The 24,917-nt window shown below is 38.3% G+C and overlaps 2 protein-coding genes across 3 annotated transcripts in view; both read right to left on the bottom strand.

Moving 5' to 3' along the window:
* Positions 1-2,953: 2,953 nt before the first annotated feature.
* Positions 2,954-24,917, bottom strand: part of LOC126946291 (motile sperm domain-containing protein 1-like) — a 415,617-nt gene continuing 393,653 nt past the window's right edge. Inside the window, 2 exon segments of the mRNA XM_050776434.1 lie at positions 2,954-4,981; positions 4,983-11,347. Coding sequence (XP_050632391.1) covers positions 4,763-4,981; positions 4,983-5,405 — 642 coding nt within the window. The 5' untranslated portion in view covers positions 5,406-11,347 and the 3' untranslated portion in view covers positions 2,954-4,762.
* Positions 17,504-24,917, bottom strand: part of UPRT (uracil phosphoribosyltransferase homolog) — a 31,059-nt gene continuing 23,645 nt past the window's right edge. For both annotated transcript variants that reach the window (XM_050776396.1, XM_050776397.1), the window contains exons 4-7: positions 24,549-24,611; positions 22,186-22,347; positions 21,120-21,218; positions 17,504-18,699 (exon numbers count right to left, since the gene is read on the bottom strand). In XM_050776396.1, the coding sequence (XP_050632353.1) occupies positions 18,593-18,699; positions 21,120-21,218; positions 22,186-22,347; positions 24,549-24,611 (431 nt within the window). In that variant the 3' untranslated portion in view covers positions 17,504-18,592. The remainder of the gene's footprint in view (positions 18,700-21,119; positions 21,219-22,185; positions 22,348-24,548; positions 24,612-24,917) is intronic.

Below are 24,917 nucleotides of genomic sequence, written 5' to 3'. Positions count from 1 at the left end.
AAGCTAAACATCCCCTTAGGGGACCGATCAATAATGATTCCATAGGAATCATTGCGCAGCATCTCTGCCTGTTCTGCAATGCAATCTTCCTAAACAAGTATGTTCATTTTTTCTGGCCAAGTTCAAATTTGTTTACAAATAGGTTTTTGAGGGCGGTATGCCTCAATTATAGGAGCAGATTTATTATGGTAAATATTGAGACCAGAAAGCATGTGTAACTGTGTCATAGAGTAATCACATCCAGGCATTATTGCCAGCCAAGATTGATAAATATGCCCAATATGTATAATTGATCTCTGTGTCAGCCCTTGTTGAAGGAATACTCATGGCAGTGGTGATATGATATGCTATCATAGCTACCATTAAATTACTCATTGTGACTGGTTGTCCCACTTTCCTCAGGTTTTCTTCCACCATCTGTGACAGCTTCTTGATCTGTCCCAAGGTGGATGGCTGTGTTCGACGGGTGTTGTTCATGACAGTTGGGGTCCTCATCAGCTTCAGTCTCGACATGACTGCAACTGGGGGGTTCTCGGGATCCTCTTGGAATCTCTTCTTTGGCATCTGGCTCATGATAAGCTTTCAGGTTTCTTGATGGTATCCAAATCGGCTGTTGATTTTGGCCTGGAGAAACACAAGCATAACCTCTACCCCAAGTTATTATTTTACCTATTTCCCAACTTTTCGTTATTGGATCTCTCTACTAAACCAGTTGTTCTGCTTTTGTCTTTGCAGCTTGTTTCTGTAGATGCTGTTCAGCTGCTGATAACATCTGGCCTTTAGGGAGGCTCAAAAAATTTAAAGCTAACAATGTTAGATTCAATTATATATGGGCTGTCCTGTAATCCCTGTTTCTCCCCCTTGTTTGTTTTTGTCATCAGTTGTTCATCTGTATGAAATCGTAACTGAGCATTGTAATAAATCTCTTCCCCATAAATCTATAGGTACAGAAGTTATAATTGGCTGAATAGTCCCAGGTTGTTCATCGGGCCCTTCACAAGGCAAAATATAACTACTTGGATATACTTCAGGGGCTTTACCAACTCCAACTATGTTAAATTGAGTGGGTTGATGAACTGGCCGTGTGGACGGCCAGTGCTGTAGAGAAATAATTGAAATGTCTGCTCCTGTATTTACCAACCCTTTAAATTTCTTTCCCTGAATAGTTATTTCACAGGTAGGACATTTATCAGTAGTTTGATTCACCCAATAAGCTGCTCTGCCTTGTTTATTTGTGCTTCCAAATCCTCCTGTTCATTTAATTTCACTTCTCCCCATTTCCACATACGGCACAATCAGGAGCTGTGCTATATGCTCCCCTGGCTCTGCTTTCCAGGGAACAGAAGTAGATACAACAATCTGAATTTCCCCATTGTAATCTGAATCAATGACTCCTGTTTGTATTTGTACCCCTTTTAAATTTAAACTAGACCTTCCTAGAAGTAATCCCATCATCCCTGCTAGCAAAGATCCACAGACCCCTGTTGGAACTTTTTGTGGGAGTTCCCAGGAAGAACGCTCACAGCTTTTTTGCAGCATAAATCTACTGCGGCACTACTGGCTGTGGCAGGGGACAGACATTGTACAGGGGTGAGGGAATGGCCTGAGCCAGAAATGTCCCAGTTTGGAATGGGGTCTGGGATGGGCCCCTCATGGCGTTTCCCAGTTTTAAAAGGAAAAGGCTCAAATGTAGCTATAATATTTCCCTGTTGATCTGGGTGGTATATTCTAACAGGGAACTGCCAAGCCTCTAAATCACCCCCTCATCTAGTTTGCTGAATTCCTGCCTGAATAGAACTGAGAGTGGTTGCTCAAGGCGCTGCTTGAACAGTCACTGAGGAAACTATTTTCACCCAGTATCCTCCAGAAAAGAAAGGTCTGCAGGGCCAGACCACTCTTTTTCTTCAAAATAAGGAGGGGGTGGAGAAGGGTAAGGATGAACCTCTCCCTCCTTTGCCGCTTTAGCTGGCAAACAAACCTGCTCTGTCACCTCTTCTGTTACTCGTTATACTTCCCTTCCTCCTCATCATTAGTGTGAAAAGGTTCCAAGGTGGAACGAACCAGAGTCCACACTTGTCCCATTGTTACACTGATGCTTCCAAGCTCCCCTATTTCTATAGATTATAGATTAACTAAAAGTATTCCTTATGGGAAATAAAGGGATGGGCCGAGGTAAAGGGATGGGCTCTGGCTAGTTATCTGCAGCATGAACATGTCCTTAATTAAGGTACAGATCGCTCATGCTATTGTTTGTGGTTTAAGAATGCCTTAAGTGGTTTTCTGCCCTGGGTGGGCCAGGTGTTCCTTGCCCTCATTCCAGTAAACTGACAACCTTCCAGCGTGGGTGTCAAGGCCATCACGAGCATGTCACAGTGCTGCAGAGATTTTGCTTATGGCCAGTTTTGGGGCCAGTTTATGGCCAGATTTTGCAGCCTGTTCCCAACAAATATGACCTCAAAAGAAAATGCAACAAAAACAAAAATAAATAAATGGGACCTAATTAAACTAAAGTTTCTGCACAACAAAAGAAATAGAGTACACAGACGATGAACAGAATGAAAGAAAATATTTGCAAACTATGCATCCAACAAAGGTCCAATATCCAGAATATACAAGGAACTCAAACAAATCAGCAAAAAAAAAGTCCCATCAAAAAGTGGGCATATGCCGGGCACGGTGGCTCAAGCCTGTAATCCCAGCACTTTGGGAGGCCGAGATGGGTGGATCACGAGGTCAGGAGATCGAGACCATCCTGGCTAACACGGTGAAACCCCGTCTCTACTAAAAATACAAAAAACTAGCCGGGCGAGGTGGCGGGCGCCTGTAGTCCCAGCTACTCAGGAGGCTGAGGCAGGAGAATGGCGCAAACCCGGGAGGCGGAGCTTGCAGTGAGCTGAGATCCGGCCACTGCACTCCAGCCCGGGCTACAGAGCAAGACTCCGTCTCAAAAAAAAAAAAAAAAAAAAAAAGTGGGCATATGACATGAATAGACATTTTTCAAAAGAAGACATACAAATGGCGAACAAACAAGAAAAAATACTCAACATCACTAATCATCAGGAAAAAGCAAATTAAAACCACAATCTGATACCACCTTACCCCTACAGGAAAGGCCATTATTAAAACGTCAAAAAAATAACAGATGTGGATGTGGATGTGGTGAAGAGGGAATGCTTAAACACTGCTGGTCACAATGTAAATTAGTACAACCTCTATGGAAAATAGTATGGAGATTTCTTTTTTTTTTTTTTCAGGTCTCCATTTCTGTTTATTTTTTAAAGTAATTTCTGTTCTTTACAATGTGTTATTATACACACATACATAACGTATGTGCACTTGTGCACACGTGCACACACAGGACTTGAGATGGATAAATAAGAATAGCCTCCACACATAATTTTTACAAAGTTCAAAGTAGATTACATTTATGTGCTTTTCATTCATTACACAATGTACAGATATGATCCGTTTAATGACTTAGGCTCCTCACATGGTTAAACAGTGAGGATTTCCTATGGAAGACTAGACATAGAAGTTTTTAGAAGCGGAGACAATTTTCTGCAAAAACCAACCTCAGGCATACATTTGTGTTTGTAGCAGTGCATAAATTCATTCTGTAAAAAGATCTGAAAGATGATTTTCAAGAGACTCTTAATGCATTGTGCTTTCAGGTAAAAATCGTTAGACAAAAGATCAGTTACTGTGACAGTAACAGTTAAAACTGCATATATGTGTTAGACATCAGAAGAGGCTATAAAGAAATGTAAATAGTTGTGCTTAGGGGATTTTTTTTGGCAAAGTTGTCTTAATAATAAATAAAAACTTAAAAAAAAGTCTCAGTGACTGATATAAAATCGACACAGCTATGAAGAGTTTCCTACACTTGGCTTAGAGTTTAAAGGTGAAAAATCATCTCCACATAAATCACCTGGTATCTGGTAATCCCAGTCTGGGCAAGTCAGGCGGGGAAGGGGCTTAAAAGAAAAGATAAAGTGATTTTTCCTTCCTGTTAACACAAAGCATTAACCACAGGTAAAGCCAGATTGAACCAACTAATTAAACAGATGCCTACCTTCCTTTAGAACTCTTAGGCCAAAGAGAGAGGTCACCCTACTTCCATTAGGTTTCTTTAAAAAACCCCTATGATTCTTGGTGTCTGGACCACAACCCATTCTGTAATTCACAAAATTAATATGTCCTGTCTTCTGTGAGACCCTAGGATAAGCATGATCCCTTAGTACTTTATGCTTTGTTCCCCTCTACACATAAATGGTAAAACACTTACTTTTAGAAACACCATGGCAACCGCTTATAATGATAGAGGGTAAGGTATGATTAACATAATAACGCTGATGTTTGTAGCTAGGGAATAAATGTCATTTTAGTTTTAAGACGGTCACTTTGCTCTTTTAGTCCTGTAACTTTGAAGCATACATGACCCCTAGCAATCAAAGTGAACTGGAAAAAAAAGGTGAGCAAATAACAAATGTTTTAAAGTCTCTTGCACAACAGGTATAGGTATAAAAAGAATTTCTTCAAATAATTTCCTAGGTGTCACTCAGAAGCATCCTTGCTGTCTGTAAAATAATGTTCTGCAGTCCTTCAAATTAAATTATAATTTAAAATATATATTATACATCTGCAATTACTTGAAATCATTCAATAGTTTGTAGCATGTTAATGGAGTGAAATAGAGATAAAAGGCAGTCCACATTCATATTTTCAAGATAGAGTTACTTCAGAAGTCAACTGAAATCCTTGCTCATGTTCTAAGTATGGCCATTGTGATAAGACCTACGATATAAGCAGCCACTAATTTTGGATTCACACTTAAGTGGAGGTAGAGAGGCACCAGCGATTCCACATCCCCCATTGTAGGCAGCATCAGGGCTGCAATGCACACCACTCCCAGGAAGACAGTTAGTAAACTAGGTCCTGAGGAGACAGCTCTGTTTTCTGGTTGAAATGACTGCTCAAAAAAATAAACTTTCAGTTAAATGTTCCTTTATTCTTTTTTCCTCTTCTTCCTTTTGTTGTTCTTTTGCTGATGGGAGAAGAGTAGCAACAACCTCTTTTCTTCCCAAAGCCTTCCTCTGGCTTTGCTCAGAAACTTGAAGACGAAATTTGTCTATTACACCATAGTGACAGGATTGAACATCTCTATGACGAATCACAATATCCACACAACACTGAGGCTTTACTGCATCTGCAGCATCAACGACAACATACTTATTTGGAGTAGTACACAAAACTTTGAACTTTAAGGCAAACTCATAGGGATTGTACAGTGTCAACACTTGCTTATGTGTTGACTGATCATCTGCATAAAATATGAGCTCCGTGGGGAACACGAAAACAGAAAGATTTCCTTCCACTAACTCTGGCTGTCTTTTTTGTTGATGCATTGGCACTGAATCCCCCTTGCTGCAGTTTCTGTTTTTACAGTCTCAAATCTATTTTGGACTTTTCTTAGATTCAGTTAAAAACTCCAAAGCATTTTGGCAATCTCGGCAACACCAGCTTCCTCGGAAAAAAGCCGAGATTTCTTAAAGAACTAAAAGTAGTAGATCTACCATTCAGTGAAGCGATCCCACTACTGTGTATCTACCCAAAGAAAAAGAATTAATTATATCAAAAATACACTTGTATGCATATGTTTATTGTAGCAAAATTCACAACTGCAAAACTATGGAACCAACCTGAATGTCCATCCACCAATGAGTGGATCAAGAAAATGTAGTAGGCTAGGTGCAGTGGCTCATATCTGTAATCCCAGAACTTTTGAAGGGCAAGGTGGGAGGATCACTTGAGTCCAGGAGTTCAAGACTAGCCTAGGCAACATAGTGAGACCTCATTTCTACTAAAATTCCAAAAAAAAAAAAAAAATTAGCCAGGTGTGAGGCGCATGCTACTCTGGGGTCTGAGGCAGGATGATCACTTTATGGGGGATAGTGGCTGCAGTGAGGCCTGATCATGCCACAGCACTCCAGCCTGGGCAAGAGTGAGACCCTGTCTCAAAAAAAAAAAAAGTGTTACATATACAACACCATGGAATACTACTCAGCCATAAAAAAGAATGAAATAATGTCTGTTGCAGCAACTTGAATGGAGCCAGAGGCCATTATTCTAAGTGAAATAACTCAGGAATAGAAAACCCAAAACTGTATGTTCTCAGTTATAAGTGGGAGCTAAGCTATGGGTATGCAAAGGCATACACAGTGGAATAATGGACTTTGGAGACTCAGAAGGGGAAAGGTGGAAGGGGAGTAAGGGATTTTAAAAAACTACATATTCAGTACAATGTACACTACTCGAATGATGGGTTTACTAAAATCTCAGACTTCAACACTATACAATTTATCCATGTAACCAGCAATGACTTGTACACCAAAATATATTCAAACTAAAAAAAAAATTTTTTAAAAAAACATAGCCTGAAAATAATGTGACTTATGGGGAACACCTGTTTTCTTTCTGGTGGTCTGTTTTGGTAACTGGAGTCAACCATGCAGGCACTGTGTGCCTATGTGACCAAACCCCACTAAAAAAACTTGAATATTAGGCTAAAATGAGCTCTCAGGTAAACCACACTTCACACGTGTTCCTGCAAATTGTAGATAGAGGAATTAAATGAATCCTATACAATTCCACTGGAAAAGTACTCTTGGAAGCTTGCACCTGCCTGGTTTCCTCCAGACTGTGCCACATTTGCCTATTCCCTGTGCTGATATTGCCTTGCATCTTTTTGCTGTAATAAGCTATAACCATGAATATAATGACTTCTGGGTACTATGAGTCCTAGAGTTGGTCTTGGGGATCTCCAAAACAGGTACAACAGAAAATAATCTAAATAACATAAAACAAGGCAGTAATGGAAATAAAAGACATATAGAAAACAAATAGCAAAATGGCAGATGTAAATCCTACGTAGTCAGTAATTATATTAAGTACAAATGGAAGAATAACAGCAGATTTCTCATCAAAGAAATCCAATAAAGACAGTGAAGAAACATTTTTAAAGTACTGAAAGAAAAAATGCTGCCAACCTAGGATTCTGTAACAGTGAAATGTCTTTCAAAAGTATAGGTGAACTTTTGCAACTTTTCAGACACACAAAAGCTGAAATAATTCATTACTGGGAGATGTGCACTACAAGAAATAGGAAGTCCTTCAGGTATAAGAAAAATAATACCTAATGGAAATCTAAATCTACACAAACAGAAAACACCAAAAGTGGTAAATATGTAGGTAAATAAAAAAGAGCTTTTGAGCTCTAGCAAGATGACTCAATAGGAACAGCTCTGGTCTGCAGCTCCCAGTGAGTACAACACAGAAGGTGGGTGATTTCTGCATTTCCAACTGAGGTATCTGGTTCATCTCATTGGGACTGGTTAGACAGTGGGTACAGCCCACGGAGGGCAAGCAGAGGCAGGGTGGAGCGTTGCCTCACCTGGGAAGTGCAAGGGGCCACGAACTTTCCCTTAAGGGAAGCCGTGAGAAATTGTGCTATCTGGTCCAGATAACTACACTTTTCTCACGGTTTTTGCAACCCGCAAACAAGGAGATTCCCTCGTGTCCCCACACCACCGGGGCCCTGAGTTGTAACCACAAAACTGGACAGCTGTTTGGGAAGACACCGAGCTAGCTGCAGGAGTTTTATTTTATACCCCAGTGGCACCTGGAAGCCCAGGGAGACAGAACCATTCACTCCCCTGGAAAGAGGGCTGAAGTCAGGGAGCCACGTGGTCTTGCTTAGCAGGTCCCACCTCCATGAAGCCCAGCAAGCTAAGACCCACAGACTTGAAATTCTCGCTGCCAGCAGGGCAGTCTGAACTCAACCTGGAGCGCTTGAGCTTGGTGAGGAGAAGGGAGTTAATCATTACTGAGGCTTGAATAGGCTGTTTTCCCTCATAGTGTAAATGAAGCTGCCAGGAAGTTCGGAATGGGTGGAAGCTACCACAGCGCGGCAAACTCACTGTGGCCAAACTGCCTCTCTAGATTCCTCCTCACTGGGCAGAGCATGTCTAAAAGAAAGGCAGCAGCCCCAGTCAGGGGCTTATAGATAAAATTCCCATCTCCCTGGGACAGAGCACCTAGGGGAAGGGGCGGCTGTTGGCACAGCTTCAACAGACTAAATGCTCCTGCCTGCCAGCTCTGAACAGAATAGCAGATCTCCCAGCATAGTGCTCGAGCTCTGCAAAGGGATAGACTGCCCCTCAAGTGGGCCCCTGACCTTCATGTCTCCTGACTGGGAGATACCTCCCAGCAGGGGTCTACAGACACCTCACACAGGAACGCTCTGACTGGCATCTGGCAGGTGCCCCACTGGGATGAAGCTTCCAGAAAAAAAAAAAAGCAGGCAACAATCTTTGCTGTTCTGCAGCCTCTGCTGGTGATACCCAGGCAAACAGGGTCTGGAATGGACCTCCAGCAAACTCCAGCAGATCTGCAGAAGAGGGGTGTGATGGTTAGAAGGAAAAATAGCAAACAGTAAGCAATAACATAAACATCAAAAAAAGGACACCCACGCAAAAACCTCATCCAAAGGTCATCAGTATCAAAGATCAAAGGTACATACATCCAACAAGATGAGAAAAAACAGCACAAAACTGCTGAAAATTCCAAAAACTGGAATGCCTCTTCTCCTCCAAAGGATCACAACTCCATGCGCAAGGGCACAAAACTGGATGGAGAATGAGTTTGATGAACTGACAGAAGTAGACTTGAGAAGGTTGATAATAACAAACTATTGCAGCTAAAGGAGGATGTTCTAACCCAATGCAAGGAAGCTAAGAACCTTGATAAAAAGTTACAGGAACTGCTACTAGAATAACCAGTTTAGAGAAAAACAAAAATGATCTGATGGAGCTGAAAAACACATTACAAGAACTTCGTGAAGCATACACAAGTATCAATAGCCAAATCGATCAAGCGAAAGAAAGGATATCAAAGATTGAAGAACAACTTAATGAAATAAAGCGTGAAGACAAGATTAGAGAAAAAAAATAATGAAAAGGAACAAACAAAGCCTCAAAGAAATATGGGACTATGTGAAAAGACCAAACCTATGATTGATTGGTGTACCTGAAAATGAGGGGGAGAATGGAACCAAGTTGGAAAACACACTTCATAATAATATCCAGGAGAATGATCCAAATCTAGCAAGACAGGCCAACATTCAAATTCAGGAAATACAGATAACACAACTAAGACACTCTTCGAGAAGTGCAATCCCAAAACATAATCGTCAGATGCACCAAGGTAGAAATGAAGAAAAAAATGTTAAGGGCAACCAGTTAGAAAGGTCAGATTACCTACAAAGGGAAGGCCATCAGACTTATAATGGATGTCTCTGCAGAAACCCTACAAGCCAGAAGAGTGTGGGGGCCAATATTCAACATTCTTAAAGAAAAGAATTTCAACCCAGAATTTCATATCCAGCCAAACTAAGCTTCACAAGCAAATGAGAAATAATATCCTTTCCAGACAAGCAAATGCTGAGGGATTTTGTCACCACCAGGCCTGCTTTACAAGAGATCCCAAAGGAAATACTAAATATAGAAAGGAAAAACTGGTACCAGCCACTGCAAAAACATACCAAAATACAAAGAAAAACGACACTATGAAGAAACTGCATCAAGTAATGTGCAAAATAACCAGCTAGCATCATGATGACGGGATCAAATTCACATATAACAATATTGACCTTATGTAAATGGGTTAAATGCCCCAAATGAAAGACACAGACAGGCAAATTGGATAAACAGTCAAGACTCATTGGTGTGCTGTATTCAGGACACCCATCTCACATGCAGAGACACACATAGATTCAAAATAAAGGGATACAGGAATATTTATGAAGCAAATGGAAAGCAAAAAAAATTAAAAAGCAGGGGGGGTTTACAAACCTAGTCTCTGATAAAACAGACTTTAAACCAACACAGATCAAAAAAGACAAAGAAGGACATTACCTAATGGTAAAGAGATCAATGCAACAAGAAGAGTTAACTATTCTAAATGTATATGCTCCCAATACAGGAGCACCCAGATTCATAAAGCAAGTTCTTTGAGACCTACAAAGAGACCTAGACTCCCACACAATAATAGTGGGAGACTTTAACACACCACTGTCAATATTAGACAGATCACGAGACAGAAAATTAACAAGGATATTCAGGACTTGAACTCAGCTGGGCACCAAGCAGACCTAATAGACATCTACAGAACTCTCCACCCCCAAATCAACAGAATAAACATTCTTCTCAGCACCACATAGCACTTATTCTAAAATTGACCACATAATTGGAAGTAAAACACTCCTCAGCAAATGCAAAAGAACAAAAATCATAAAAACCAGCCTCTCCAGACCACAGTGCAATCAAATAAGAATTCAGGATTAAGAAGATCACTCAACAGCACTTTGGGAGGCCGAGGCGGGCGGATCATGAGGTCAGGAGATCATGTCCATCCTGGCTAACAAGGTGAAACCCCGTCCCTACCAAACATACAAAAAAATTAACCAGTCATGGTGGCAGGCACCTGTAGTCCCAACTACTCTACTCGGGAGGCTGAGGCACGAGAATGGCATGAACTGGGAGGCGGAGCTTGCAGTGAGCCAAGATCACACCACTGTACTCTAGTCTGGGCAACAGAGCGAGACTCCATCTCAAAAAAAAAAAAAATCACTCAAAACCACACAAGTACATAGAAACGGAACGACCTGATACTAAATGGCTACTGGGAAAATAACGAAATTAAGGCAGAAATAAATAAGTTCCTTGAAACCAATGAGAACAAAGACACAACGTACCAGAATCCCTGGGATACAGCTAAAGCAGTGTTTAGCGGGAATTATATAGCAGTAAATGCCCACAGGAGAAAGCAGAAAAGACCTACAATCGACACCCTAACATCACAATAAAAAGACCTAGAGAAGCAAGAGCAAACTAATTCAAAACCTAGCAAAAGACAAGAAATAACTAAGATCAGAGCAGAACTGAAGAAGATGGACACACAAAAAACTGTTCAAAAAAATCAATGTATCCAGGAGCTGGTTTTTAAAAGAACTAGAGGAGCAAGAGCAAACACATTCAAAAGCTAGCAGAAGGCAAGAAATAACCAAGATCAGAGAAAAACTGAAGGAGATAGAGACACAAAAAACTCTTCAAAAACTCAACGCATCCAGGAGCTGGGTTTTGAAAAGATCAACACAATTGATAGACTGCTAGTAAGACTAATAAAGGAGAAAAGAGAGAAGAATCAAATAGACACAATAAAAAATGATAAAGGGGATATCACCACCAATCCCACAGAAATACAAACTACCATCAGAGAATACTATAAACACCTCTACGCAAATAAACTAGAAAATCTACAAGAAATGGATAAATTCCCAGCCATATACACCCTCCCAAGACTAAACCAGGAAGAAGTGGAATCCCTGAATAGACCAATAATAGGCTCTGAAATTGAGGCAACAATTAATAGCCTACCAAACAAAAAAAGTCCAGGACTAGACGGATTAATAGCCGAATTCTACCAGAGGTACAAGGAAAAGCTGGTACCATTTCTTCTGAAACTATTGCAATCAATAGAAAAAGAGGGAATCCTCCCTAACTCATTTTATGAGGCCAACATCATCCTGATACCAAAGCCTGGCAGAGACACAACCAAAAAAGAGAATTTTAGACCAATATCCCTGATGAACATCGATGCAAAAATCCTCAATAAAATACTGGCAAACTGAATCCAGCAGCACATCAAAAAGTTTATCCACCATGATCAAGTGGGCTTCATCCCTCGGATGCAAGGCTGGTTCAACACACACAAATCAATAAACATAATCCAGCATATAAACAGAACCAAAGACAAGAACCACATGATTATCTCAATAGATGCAGAAAAGGCCTTTGACAAAATTCAACAGCCCTTCATGCTAAAAACTCTCAATAAATTCGGTATTGATGGAACGTATCTCAAAATAATAAGAGCCATTTATGACAAACCCACAGCCAATATCATACTGAATGGGCAAAAACTGGAAGCATTCCCTTTGAAATCTGGCACAAGACAGGGATGCCCTCTCTCACCACTCCTATTCAACATCGTATTGGAAGTTCTGGCCAGGGCAATCAGGCAGGAGAAAGAAATAAAGGGTATTCAAATAGGAACACAGGAAGTCAAATTGTTTCTGTTTGCAGATGACATGATTGTGTATTTAGAAAATCCCATCGTCTCAGCCCAAAAACTCCTTAACCTGATAAGCAACTTCAGCAAAGTCTCAGGATACAAAATCAATGTACAAAAATCACAAGCATTCCTGTACACCAATAACAGACAAACAGAGAGCCAAATCATGAGTGAACTCCCATTCACTATTGCTACAAAGAGAATAAAAGAATATAACTTAATGGGACGTAGAGGACTTCCTCAAGGAGAACTACAAACCACTGCTCATGGAAATAAGAGAGGACACAAACAAATGGAAGAACATTCCATGCTCATGGATAGGAAGAATCAATATCGTGAAAATGGCCATACTACCCAAAGTAATTTATAGATTCAATGCTCTCCCCATCGAGCTACCATTGACTTTCTTCACAGAATTAGAAAAAACTAAATTTCATGTGAACCAAAAAAGAGCCTGTATAGCCAAGACAATCCTAACCAAAAAGAACAAAGCTGGAAGCATCACCCTACCTGACTTCAAACTATTCTACAAGGCTACAGTAACCAAAACAGCATGGTACTGGTAGCAAAACAGACATATAGACCAATGGAACAGAACAGAGACTTCAGAAATAATACCACACATCTACAACCATCAGATCTTTGACAAACCTGACAAAAATAAGCAACGGGGAATGGATTCCCTATTTAATAAATGGTGTTAGGAAAACTGGCTAGCCATATGCAGAAAACTGAAACTGGACCCATTCCTTACACCTTATATAAAAATTAACTCAAGATGGATCAAAGACTAAAATGTAAGACCTAAAACCATAAAAACCCTAGAAGAAAACCTAGGTAATACCATTCAGGACATAGGCATGGGCAAGGACTTCATGACTAAAATACCAAAAGCAATGGCAACAAAAGCCAAAATTGGCAAATGGGATCTAATTCAACTAAAGAGCTTCTGCACAGCAAAAGAAACAAACAAAAAAAAAAACTGTCATTAGAGTGAACAGGCTATCTTTCGAATGGGCAAAAATTTTTGCAATCTATCTATCTGTCAAATGTCTAATATCCAGAATCTAGAAGGAACTTAAACAAATTTACAAGAAAAAAAAATAGCCCCATGAAAAAGTGGGCAAAGGATATTAACAGACACTTCTCAAAAGAAGACATTTATGCAGCCAGCAAACATTGGAAAAAAAGCTCATCATCACTGGTCATTACAGAAATGCAAATCAAAACCACAATGTGATACTATCTCACACCAATTAGAATGGCAATCATTAAAAAGTCAGGAAACAACAAATGCTGGAGAGGATGTGGAGAAATAGGAACGCTTTTACACTGTTGGTGGGAGTATAAATTAGTTCAACCATTGTGAAAGACAGTGTGGTGATTCCTCAAGGATCTAGAACCAGAAATACCATTTGACCCAGCAATCCCATTACTGGGTATATACCCAAAGGATTATAAATCATTCTACTATAAAGACACATGCACACGTATGTTTATTACAGCACTGTTTACAATAGCAAAGACTTGGAACCAACCCAAATGCCCATCAATGATAGACTGGATAAAGACAATGTGGCACATATATACCATGGAATACTCTGCAGCCATAAAAAAGAATGAGTTCGTGTCCTTTGCAGGGACATGGATGAAGCTAGAAGCCATCATTCTCAGCAAACTGACACAGGAATAGAAAACCAGACACCACACGTTATCACTCATAAGTGGGAGTTAAAAGATGAGAACACATGGACATAGGGAGGGTATCATCACACACTGGGCCTGTTGGGGCATGGGGAGCAAGGGAAAGGATAGTTTTAGGACAAATGCCTAATACATGTGGGGCTTAAAACCTAGATGACAGGTTGATGGGTGCAGCAATCCACCATGGCACATGTATACCTATGTAATAAACCTGCACGTTCTGCACATGTATCCTAGAACTTAAAGTATATTTTAAAAAATATAAAATGAAAAGACCTTTTTTCTTATTTCTTTTTATTATATCACTTTAAAAGTATTGAAAACAAACAAAATCCCACAATGTATTATAAGGTTTAACACGTGTAGAAGTAAAACATATGACAATAATAGGAAAAAGACTTGAGTGGAGGAATAGAAGTACATTAAGTTCTTATCTTACACTTGAAGTGGGCTGTGATAAATTAAAGTTATATACTATAAACCCTAAAGGAACCACTAAAAGAACAAAGCATTGTATCTAATATAATCCAAAGAGATAAAATGGAATAATAAATAATAATGCAAAAGAAGGTAGAAAAAGAGGAAAAAGTGAATAAAGAACAAATAGAACGCAAATAGCAAGATGGTAGATTTTAAACCAATCATATCAATAATCAAATTAAATAAAAATGGTCTAAACATCCTGATTAGAAGGCAGAGACCATCAAATTGGGAAAAAACAAAAAACAAAAAACAAACAAACAAAAAACAAGACCCAACTCTAGGTTACCTATAAGAAACCCAGATTAAATATAAAAACAATTCAGGTGTGGTGGCACATGCTTGTCATCCCAGGCTACTCAGGAAATAGGAGTTGAAGTCCAACATGGGCAATATTGCAAGACTCTGTCTCTAGAAATAAAATTTTGAAATGTTTAATTTGAAAAATCTATAAAAACACAAATAGGGCTGGGTGTGATGGCTCAAACATGTAATCTCATGGCTTTGGGAGGCTAAGGTGGGAGGATCCCTTGATGCCAGGAGTTCAAGAACAGCCTGGGCAACATAGAAAGACCCCATCTCTACAAAAAAATTAAAAATTAGCCAGGTGTAGTGATGCATGCCTGTAGTCCTGGCTACTTGGGAGGCTGGGGCAGGAGGATCACTTTAGCCTAGGAGTTCAAGGTTACAGTGAGCTATGATCATGACATTGCATTCTGGCCGGGGTGATGTAATGAGACCATGTCTCAAAAAGCCCCACACATAAGTTAAAAGTAAAAGGATGAGGCCAGGCATGGTGGCTCACACCTGTAATGCCAGCACTTTGAAAAGTTGAGGTGGACAGATCACTTGAGGTCAGGAGTTCGAGTCCAGCCTGGCCAACATGGTGAAACCTCATCTCTACTAAGAATACACAAAGTAGCCAGGCATGGTGGTACATGTCTGTAGTCCCAACTACTTGGGAGGCTGAGGCAGGAGCATCACTTGAACCCAGGAGGCAGAGGTTGCAGTGAGCCAAGATCACACCATTGCACTCCAGCGTGGGTGACAGAGTGAATGAGACTCCATCTCAAAAAAAAAAAAAAAAAAAAGAAAAGTAAAAGGATGGAAAAAGATATGCCATGTTAATATTATTCAAAAGAAAGCCAGAATATTTATATTAACATCAGCCAAAGCAGATTTCGGAAGAATAATAACAGGGATAAAAGGGAATATTTCATGATAAAGAGTCAACTTATCAAGAGAACTTAACAATCCTAAAAGTTTACACTCCTAACAACAAAGCTTCAAAATACATAAAGCAAAAACTGATAGAACTGAAAGGAGAAACAAACAAATATAAATTTTAGTCAGAGATTTCATCAATCCTCTCCCAACAATTGATAGAATAAGTAGACAGAAAATAGTAAAGTTGCCTCAGAAGGAGCAGACAAAAAAACAGAAAATCAGTAAAGTAGAAGACTTGAACACTATCAACCAACTTAACCTAATTGACATAGAACACTCTATCCAAAAACGGCAGGATAAAACATAGTTTTCAACCACGCATGGAAGATTTACCAAAAGAGACTATATTCTGGGCCATAAAACAAGTCTCCATAAATTTAAAAGGATTCAAATAATAAGAAGTATATTCTGTCACCACAATGGGATTAAATTAGGAAGCAGTAACAGAAAGAAATCTGGAAAATCCCATATTTGGAAATTAAATGACATGTTTCTAAATAACCCTGGGTCAAAGAAGAAATGAAAAGAAAAGTGAGCAATTATTTTTATATAAATGAAAATGAAACATACTATATCAAAATTTGTGAGGTACAGCTAAATCAATATTTATAGGAAAACTTGTAATATTAAATGCTTCTATTATGAAAGAAATATCTTAAATCAAAATGTGGTCTCCAAAACAATATTAGCATCTCATGGGAACTTGTTAGAAATGCAAATCCTTGGACCCTAACTGAGACCTACTGAATCAGAAACTCTAAGGGTGGAGCCCAGCAATCTGTGGCCCTCTAGGTGATTCTGATGCACATTCAAGTTTTGAGAACCACTGCATATACTATTGGAGTGTTGTTTTTATTGTGCTAGGGTGTGTTCTTCAGTAAGGAATATACACAGTTTATACTGCTCTGAAGTTCATATCACTTAAAAACAATCTTGTTTTGAATAGTCTGTTAATCTTGTGTTAAATTTAGAATACTTAAAAATGTCCCATGCTCAAAGAGTCCTGCAAGTGATTAACCCTACAAATAATGCCTCATTTGCTAAAAAGACACAAACTTCAAAAGCCATAGGTATAATTTTCTTGAAATCTAGAAAGGGATAGAAGACAAACATCAGGGGGGACTATGACCTCATTGAATACTTCCTACTATTCATTCTAGGCTCTTCATGTGGGAACCAAATGTAGTCAACTAAATATCAATCAAGGAACAAAGACATGTTAAATCTAAATGGCTGGTAATACAAAAATAATTTGCTTAAAATATGGTTTTATATCTACACTTGAATGTAAATTTGTCTGCTGTTTTGGAAAGTCACCTCAAATGAAATACTGAAGCCCTAAAATAAGCACTAATTTAGAAGCATTAACTCCTATAGTGGTAGGTGTCATCTTTTCAACTAGTTTGATGCACCAATCTCAAGCATATCTGTTCTCCATCTAAATTTGCTGGTTCACATCTGTGCTGGGAGAGGGAGATAGAAATTCTGGCTTTAATGGGCTTTAGTTATAACTTCTGTTAGTCAGGAGTAAACAAAATCCACACTGTATCAAGACAGTTAACTGACGAGTATAGATGAGAATTTCAATAACAACTTGAAAGCAACATTTGCCATGGAAGAACTATAATATGAGTAATCTATTAATCTCAATGTATTACATGACAGTCTTCAAAAATAAAGGGAAAAACATACTGAAGTTCTTCTAGTATTCTAGTCTCCAAAGGAAAAATATAATCCAGTCTACACTAGGCTTCCTTCCTCTCCCCAGTCTTTGCTGATTTCATCAGCTTTGGTTCTTTCTAAGACATTTCCTTCTGCTCTTTTCTGTGCTCTTGAACAGAGGCCCACAACAGCTGCCTATGGGGCCATGGGAGTATAATTAATCAAGTAATCAGCTAGCCAACACTGTTAAAATGTTTTAATATCAATATAAAATGAGATCAGAGTTTTACAAGCAGATTTCAGAACACCAACATTGATTTCCAAAATGGTTTCTCTCCTTTCAGAAGCCTAAAGATGAACATATACAAAACTTAGGCGTTTTTATTAAAAGCATGGTTTTTTTTTTCTATTTTAATACATCTACAGTTGACAAACATGCAAAATAACTAATTTCCAAATCAAAGGTCTCCAGCAGAAACATCCAAATTAAAAATGAAGCATTTAAATTTACTTACTGGCCATGAAATCCAGCAAGAAACCACCCTTTCTCCCACACTTCAGAAAAACCACCAATTCCTTCCTAGAGGATTGATGGCATTAACAGTACTTGGCTCTCCCTTGTCAGCTTCCAGACATCCCCGATTCAATCTTGTAAATTAATATTACAGTTCCAATTACTGAAAATGCCCCACCATCTTCTTCACTGCATTACAGCTTAGCAAGGCACCTACCAACAATGCAGTTTGGGAAATGAGCCATGAAGAACATAATGGCCTGAGAGTTAACCATACATCCTAGGTCTGCCAATTGAATGAGGACATTAATGGGAATGTAAAATTCCAGGAGACATTCTTTTATTCTCCTCTCCAAGTTACTAGCATGTCCAGTATCCGAAAGAAAACAGTACAGGAATGTGGCAATAGCCACATATATGAAGCCTTACTAGAGCTAAAACCAAACTAAAGAAAATGCAAACTACAGTGGGACAAAGAACTGACTCTCATTTGAGTTTTATTTGTGGCTTCAAGCAACCTCCAAACTAAGAGGCTCATAAATTACGAAATAATTTTAATGCACTGAGGATTCAGTAATTTGCATTAGAATATTATTAAAATTTATGTTTTGTAAGAGTTGCATGTACTTCATTGTTGAATTTGGTACCAACAGTAAACAAATAACTAAATGAGATATAACCTCAAATATACGCACTTCCAAAACTAAAAGGCATTTTAACACATTCTTCTCTGCCTCTCAATTGAATCAGTAAAACAAATAGAAAATCAAAACATGATTGTACTATTACACAAGATGATTATTTTACTTAAATAACTTAGTCTGTTCCAAAGTATTTCTGTCCAAAATGTGTAGGTGCAACAGGATGAACTTCAGTAGTTAAAATTGTGATCTCTGGAAACTCCTGAATGATTGATTTGGCACCTTCAAAAAAAAAAAAAAAAAGTTATTATGGTAGGATGTTTTGGTAACACCAATTGTAATTCAGGAATTTTGTAGTTATTGCCACTAGGTCTAAAATTGACAGAAGACAGAGAGCAATGATCTTTGAATACCTAATCAGACTTGGTTAATCTCTTCCTTTTTATAAAGTCTGAAAAGCTTTGACAGTAATCAAGACTATGCCTCCTCCATCTCACTAATACATTCTTAGAATTATTATTTTATACTCAAGTTGAAAAATATAGTTATTCAGTTACAGAAATTTCCCCCTGAAGAGTATTTTTTATTTTGTTTTATTTTAAAGGTGACTGTAATAGAGTGAATACAGTCCTTTTTAAAACGAAGATCACAGGCCAGGCACAGTGGCTCAAACCTGTAATCCCAGAGCTTTAGGAGGCTGAGGCAGAAGTATCACTCAAGGCCAGGAGTTTGAGACCAGCCTGGGCCACACGGCAACACCCCATCTCTATTAAAAAAAAAAAATTAAAAAGGATCACATATAAGATAATGGTTTCCCAACTGAAACACTATGAAACAAGTGCAGTGTTTCATAGCATGCTTGTTTTTCACAGAAAAAGCTGATGTGTCAGAGCACACCAGCTTTTTAGAAGTTAGGACTCTAGCTTATCGAGAGAGGAACAGGTAGGGAAAGAAAACAAGGACTAGGATGTTCAGTGTAGAGTGATTTGGCATAAGAAAAAATGTGAAAGTATGTAAATAACTCACAATAAGGAAATGGTTAAATAAATAACATATATTCAAAGGATATAACTGTTAAATCATGTTTTTGGAAAATATTGAATGGCATCAAAAAATGTACATGGTAAATGTAAAAATGTAAAAATTGTATAAATAACAGCATTAGAATCACATAAAATGTTATCAGCAAGCTTAGAGATGACCAATACAAATTATGACTATTTTAATTACCCTGTCGAACTAAAAATCCATAGCAAATCCTGCCACAGAATACAATTTTTCAGCTATAAATGTCAAAGAATAGTACATCATTCTCATGTATACTATTAGAACTAAAACGAGTGCTTTTCCATTCCCAAAGGCAAAAATTTTAATAATTATTGGATTCTCTCCATTTTTTCAATGCCACCTGCGTTATATATATAAATGATAATTAAGCAAATCACCTTTTGTTACCACCAACATTTGAACTACAAGTAATAGTTGGTTATGAAACAGCAAAGTAATCAAACAGGCCATAATTCCTATCAATAACCTACTGAAACCAGCTTTCCCAACTAGATATACTGTAGCCTCTTCAGAACTGGCTAAGACTTAGAAATTTTGGAAATGAGAAAACACCTGACTAGAGAAACCATACATTGCCCTTTTTAAAAATTATGAAGCAAATACAAATTCACTGTAGAATACTTGAAAAATACCAATTTAAAGCTTAAAAATAAAATGAAAAGCACTTAAAATCCCACCAACCTAAGATAACCACTATTAACATTGTGTATGCATTTTGAAACCAAAATTGAAACAACATTGTCTGTCTAGCCTCTCATGCTAAGGAAAGATTTATTAGGTTCCATATTAAATCCAACTCTGATTTTTGTAATTAAAATAGTCATAATTTGTACTAGTCATCTCCAAGCTTGGTGATAACACTTTACCCTATTCTAATGTTATTTTTATATTGCTTTTTTACATTTACCATGTACATTTTTGGATGCCATTCAATATTTTCCAAAAACATGATCTAACAGTTACATAATAGTATATCCTTTGAATATATATTATTTATTTAACCATTTCCTTATTGTGAGTCATTTGTATACTTTCACATTTTTTCTTATACCAAATAACTCTACAATAAACATCCTAGAAGCTAAATTTCTACATGCACCTATAATTATTTTCTTAAAATATATTCTCAATTGTTCTATAATGTATGGCAAAAAACACTAGGATCTTAAGTTAGGTATACCTCCTTCAGGAAATGGAGAACACACAGTTCTCTCTGCCCTTTGAGCAGAAGTCTAACTTGAAAAACTTCCACTCTTCACTTCACACTGCAAAGATTACTTCAGTAAGACTACAGGGCTAGCTAGAACCTTATATTTCTTGCTCTTTGTGAGCAGTTCTCAGGCCTCAGGGAAACCGGAACCTTTCAGTCATTTGCAGGCCAAACCAGGAAAACAACAGCAATTCTTTTAAATGGCGTTAGTTCATACTCCTCCATTTGCATTTGAACATTAGAATGGTATAAAATGTTATCAGTCAGCTTAGAAATGACAAACACAAGTTATAATTACCAAAATTAGATTCAGATTTAATGTGAAAGCAGATAAACTTTTCCTCCGGATTAGAAGCTAGAAAACGCATACTTACCCACCTCAGGTCTATCTGGAGCCCTAGTTACTGCCTCATGCTGAACTCACCATGAGGAGTGGAGAACAGACTGAGTAGGATGATAACACTGGGTTGAACTCCATGTTCTATAAGAACCTTTACAGCTTCAATTACAGTATTTCCAGTGCCTGAAATCAAAAGATAACCAAATGCATTAGCAACCTGAACATTAATTTTAAAAAGTCTGTTTTTTTTTTTTTTTTTTTGAGACTGGGATTCACTCTGTCACTCAGGCTGGAGTGCAGTGGCATGATCTTGGCCCATTGCAGCCTTGACCTCCCAGGTTCAAGCCATCCTCCCACCTCAGCCTCCCAAGTAGCTGGGACTATAGGCACATGCCACCATACCCAGCTACTTTTCTATTTATTGCAGAAATGGGGTCTGCATATGTTGCCCAGGCTGGTCATAAACTCCTGGGCTCAAGCGATCCTTCCACCTCGACCTCCCAAAGTGCTGGGATTACAGGTGTGAGCCACAGCACCCGGCCACAAAATGTCTTTGAAGCAAGGGCAATATAGCAATCTAACATAAGAAACCACTTCATTTGAAGGTACTTGTTCTTTATCCGTGCTATTTTCAATAATGAACATGACACATACACTTTTGAGTTATCAAATACCAAGCCCTAAATTCATTTAGCATATGAGCTATCAAATTTAACATATTCCCTCTCACCTCCCTTAAAGACCATGCCAAGTGTGGTCTGAGTAAGCTTAAGAAAGAGAACAGAAGAGCAGGAAAAAATATTACCTCCAGAGAGAATAAATTATTGAGGAAAATCACTGCTGTACTCATTAGGCTAAAGAGGAGATATGTTTCGATATATTTTCTGAATTCCATATATTTTGCCTCATTAAATCATTTGTTTCAACGTATTCAAGACAGAAGCTTGTTGGGGCTAATAAGGTCTGACTACTGTATATTCTCTTATTATGCAATAAAACCTCTCCAGTGAACTGCCCGGGGCAGTTTTCCCAACTGAGAAAAACACATTTAGAAACTATTTTTGCGTTTTATATAAGGGTACCTAGGAGGCAGGCACTAAGTTGAATTTAAACCCTAACCAAAGGTTACAAATAAACGGAAGCCACTCACTGAGAATTGGATACATCAGAAGGACTTTTCTCCGGTAAATGTCTGGGGGGAATTTGGCATAATATACTTTAGCTCTTTGTGTCTCCTCATCACTCTGAATCAGGATCTTTCCAATTCGTATGGATCGACAGCAGTCTCGTAAACCTTGTTCCATTGCCTCACCTTGAAGAAGAAAAAAGAAAGAAAAAATATTAGGGGAAACAGAGAGAAAGTCCAAGAAAAGGCCAAAGTATAGTTTGTCACTGTTATTAATACAAAAAGGAAGGAAGAGGAAAATAATTATTCTGAAGCTGACAGTTTTTATTTCTGATATGCTCATATTTCATACTTAGTGGAAGTTAATGAAACCAGGTTAAGGGCTGGTTAATGAAACTAGAATAAGCTAATTTTATTGCTGGTTTACAAGTTTTAGAGCTGTCATGCTTCCGTGATTACAGGAAATAAAGCATTTTGTTGAGCAGTTCCCTGAGCTTTTTTAATATCAGGAATATTTTTATCTCTATTATTTTAAAGAGGCCTTTAAATCACCTAAATTTGTGACTTTTGTCTGAGAAAATGCAAAAGCTTTCTGGAAGAATAAAGGCTGTAGATCAAAAAGTCTCCTTTTAGGTCAAGGTAGCATCAGGGGACATCACTTAGCTCAACAATGACTTCTCAACAGCAAAGATATTGCTGCAAGCAGTGAAAAAGTTGTATATCGTTCCCCCTCTCCCAGGTAACAATAACTAGCACTACCACCGTTGGTTTCTGAACACAGAGCTATTTTTGACTCTGAATTCCTTTAAGGGGGTGTTTGCCAAAAGGCAGTCATTCTCGTGCCATCTTCAAGATTTTAGGCCATATCAGAATTCTACCAATACTAGCATTTACTTAAGATTTTTCTTAAATTTATTGTTTTCATTTAAATTTATTTTAAGAGAAAACTATATCACTAGGGTAAATATAAAACAAGTATCTTTCTAATATATATGAAAATCAACAAATGGCTATTAAGGTTATAAACAATGCTGTACATCACCACAAGTCATCTGGTATATACTAAGGGTGCAAGGACCATGCTTGTGTCTTTAGGGAAGAAGCTGAACTGAAACAGAAGAAACTGCACCTTAAAAGTCCATTGTCTTTAGCAGATTTTAAAACTTGAACATCATTGTCCTGAAATGTCCTGAAATGCTATCAATGCTTAAGAGCTACCTCCTAGAAAAAAGGAGTTCCTAGTTTACTTGAGGCATTTAATTGTTCACAAACAGAACTTCATAACCAAAAGAGAAAAGTGAATGTTTATATGTTAAAAATGAAACTATATGTATTCAGTGCAAACAAGTGGAGCTTCTACCACTTATGCAAAAAAATATAAATCTTATGCAAAACAATTAAGTTTGCTGAATGGAAAAAACCCCACATAACAGGTATAGGTTCTAATCACAGGCAAGTGATTTTGCTATACAAAGGTTGGTTTAGAAGGGTAATCAGTTGAACTCAAATACAAATATAACATTCATAAGACCAGCAAATGGAAATACCTAGTAGTAATGACAGTCAAGCACTTTTGCCTATGCGGTCACATAGTCATCACATATAAAGTTTAAAAGGATTAGGCCGGGTGTGGTGGCTCATGCCCATAATCCCAGCACTTTGGGAGGCTGAGGCAGGAGCATCACTGGAGGCCAGGAATTTTAGACCAGCCTGGGCAACATAGCAAGACCTCATCTCTACAAAAAAAAAAAATTGCTTTTCAGTTTGCTAGGTATAGTGGCACGTGCCTGTAGTCCTAGCTGCTCAGGAGGCTGAGGTGGGAGGATTACTTGAACTCAGGAATTTGAGGTTACAGTGAACTATGATCACGCCACCATACTCCAGCCTGGACAACAGAATGAGAACCTGTCTCTAAAAAAAAAATAAAAATAAAAATAAAAAAATAAAAAAATTAAAAAAAATTAAAAATATCAAACAAATCATTTAGCCCAACAACAGAAATAAAAACAAAAGAAATATTTTCTCGTCAGGTACTCCAAGTTCTCCAGGCCCGAATTTATACCATATTCCCTCAGTCTTCAAACTGCCCTATTCTCCCCAAGATAGCATCATCACATCCTCCTATCCTCCCATCCTCCCCTGAATCTCTTTGAAAGGTGACTTGCCCATGGGAGCACTCTGTTAGGGAATACGCTCTAGTTAAAATTAGCCAAACCTAGCCTCACACAGGCCATGACTCCACAGCACCATGAGGATAGATAACACAGGGGGTGAGATTTAACTAAAGGCAGGCTGCAATTATGACAGACAAGCCTGCCTCTCTTCTGAAAAACAGCAACCATTTCTATGCATACAAAGAGACAAAAATCACACACACGTGAACCTACCGCTTCTCATTATGCTGACCCCACAATTTCCCTTCTCAAATTTCACTCCTTCATACTTGTACCCTGTTAGGAAATAAAACCAAATAATTTATCTTTCATCACTGGAGTAACCTACTTATTCTATAAAGCGTCTGTGGTTTAAAGTAGATGGGCACAAAGCAACCCTTGTTCAGACACACTGTATAATGCCTGAGATTCCCTGTGGAAGTAATGAGATGAGTCGTGACTTTTCAGTTACTTCTTAATTCTTCATAAGAAACCTGTGGGGATAATTGGGAGAGGCAGACTTCATTGAATGGGAATAGGACTTATTATAACATGATATTCACATACACATTCCTCAAACTGAATTCAAAGGAGAATCACTGC

The sequence above is a fragment of the Macaca thibetana genome, chromosome X (genome assembly GCF_024542745.1).
Source record: "Macaca thibetana thibetana isolate TM-01 chromosome X, ASM2454274v1, whole genome shotgun sequence".
Classification (NCBI taxonomy): domain Eukaryota; kingdom Metazoa; phylum Chordata; class Mammalia; order Primates; family Cercopithecidae; genus Macaca; species Macaca thibetana.
This window is presented reverse-complemented; position numbering and strand designations above follow the sequence as displayed.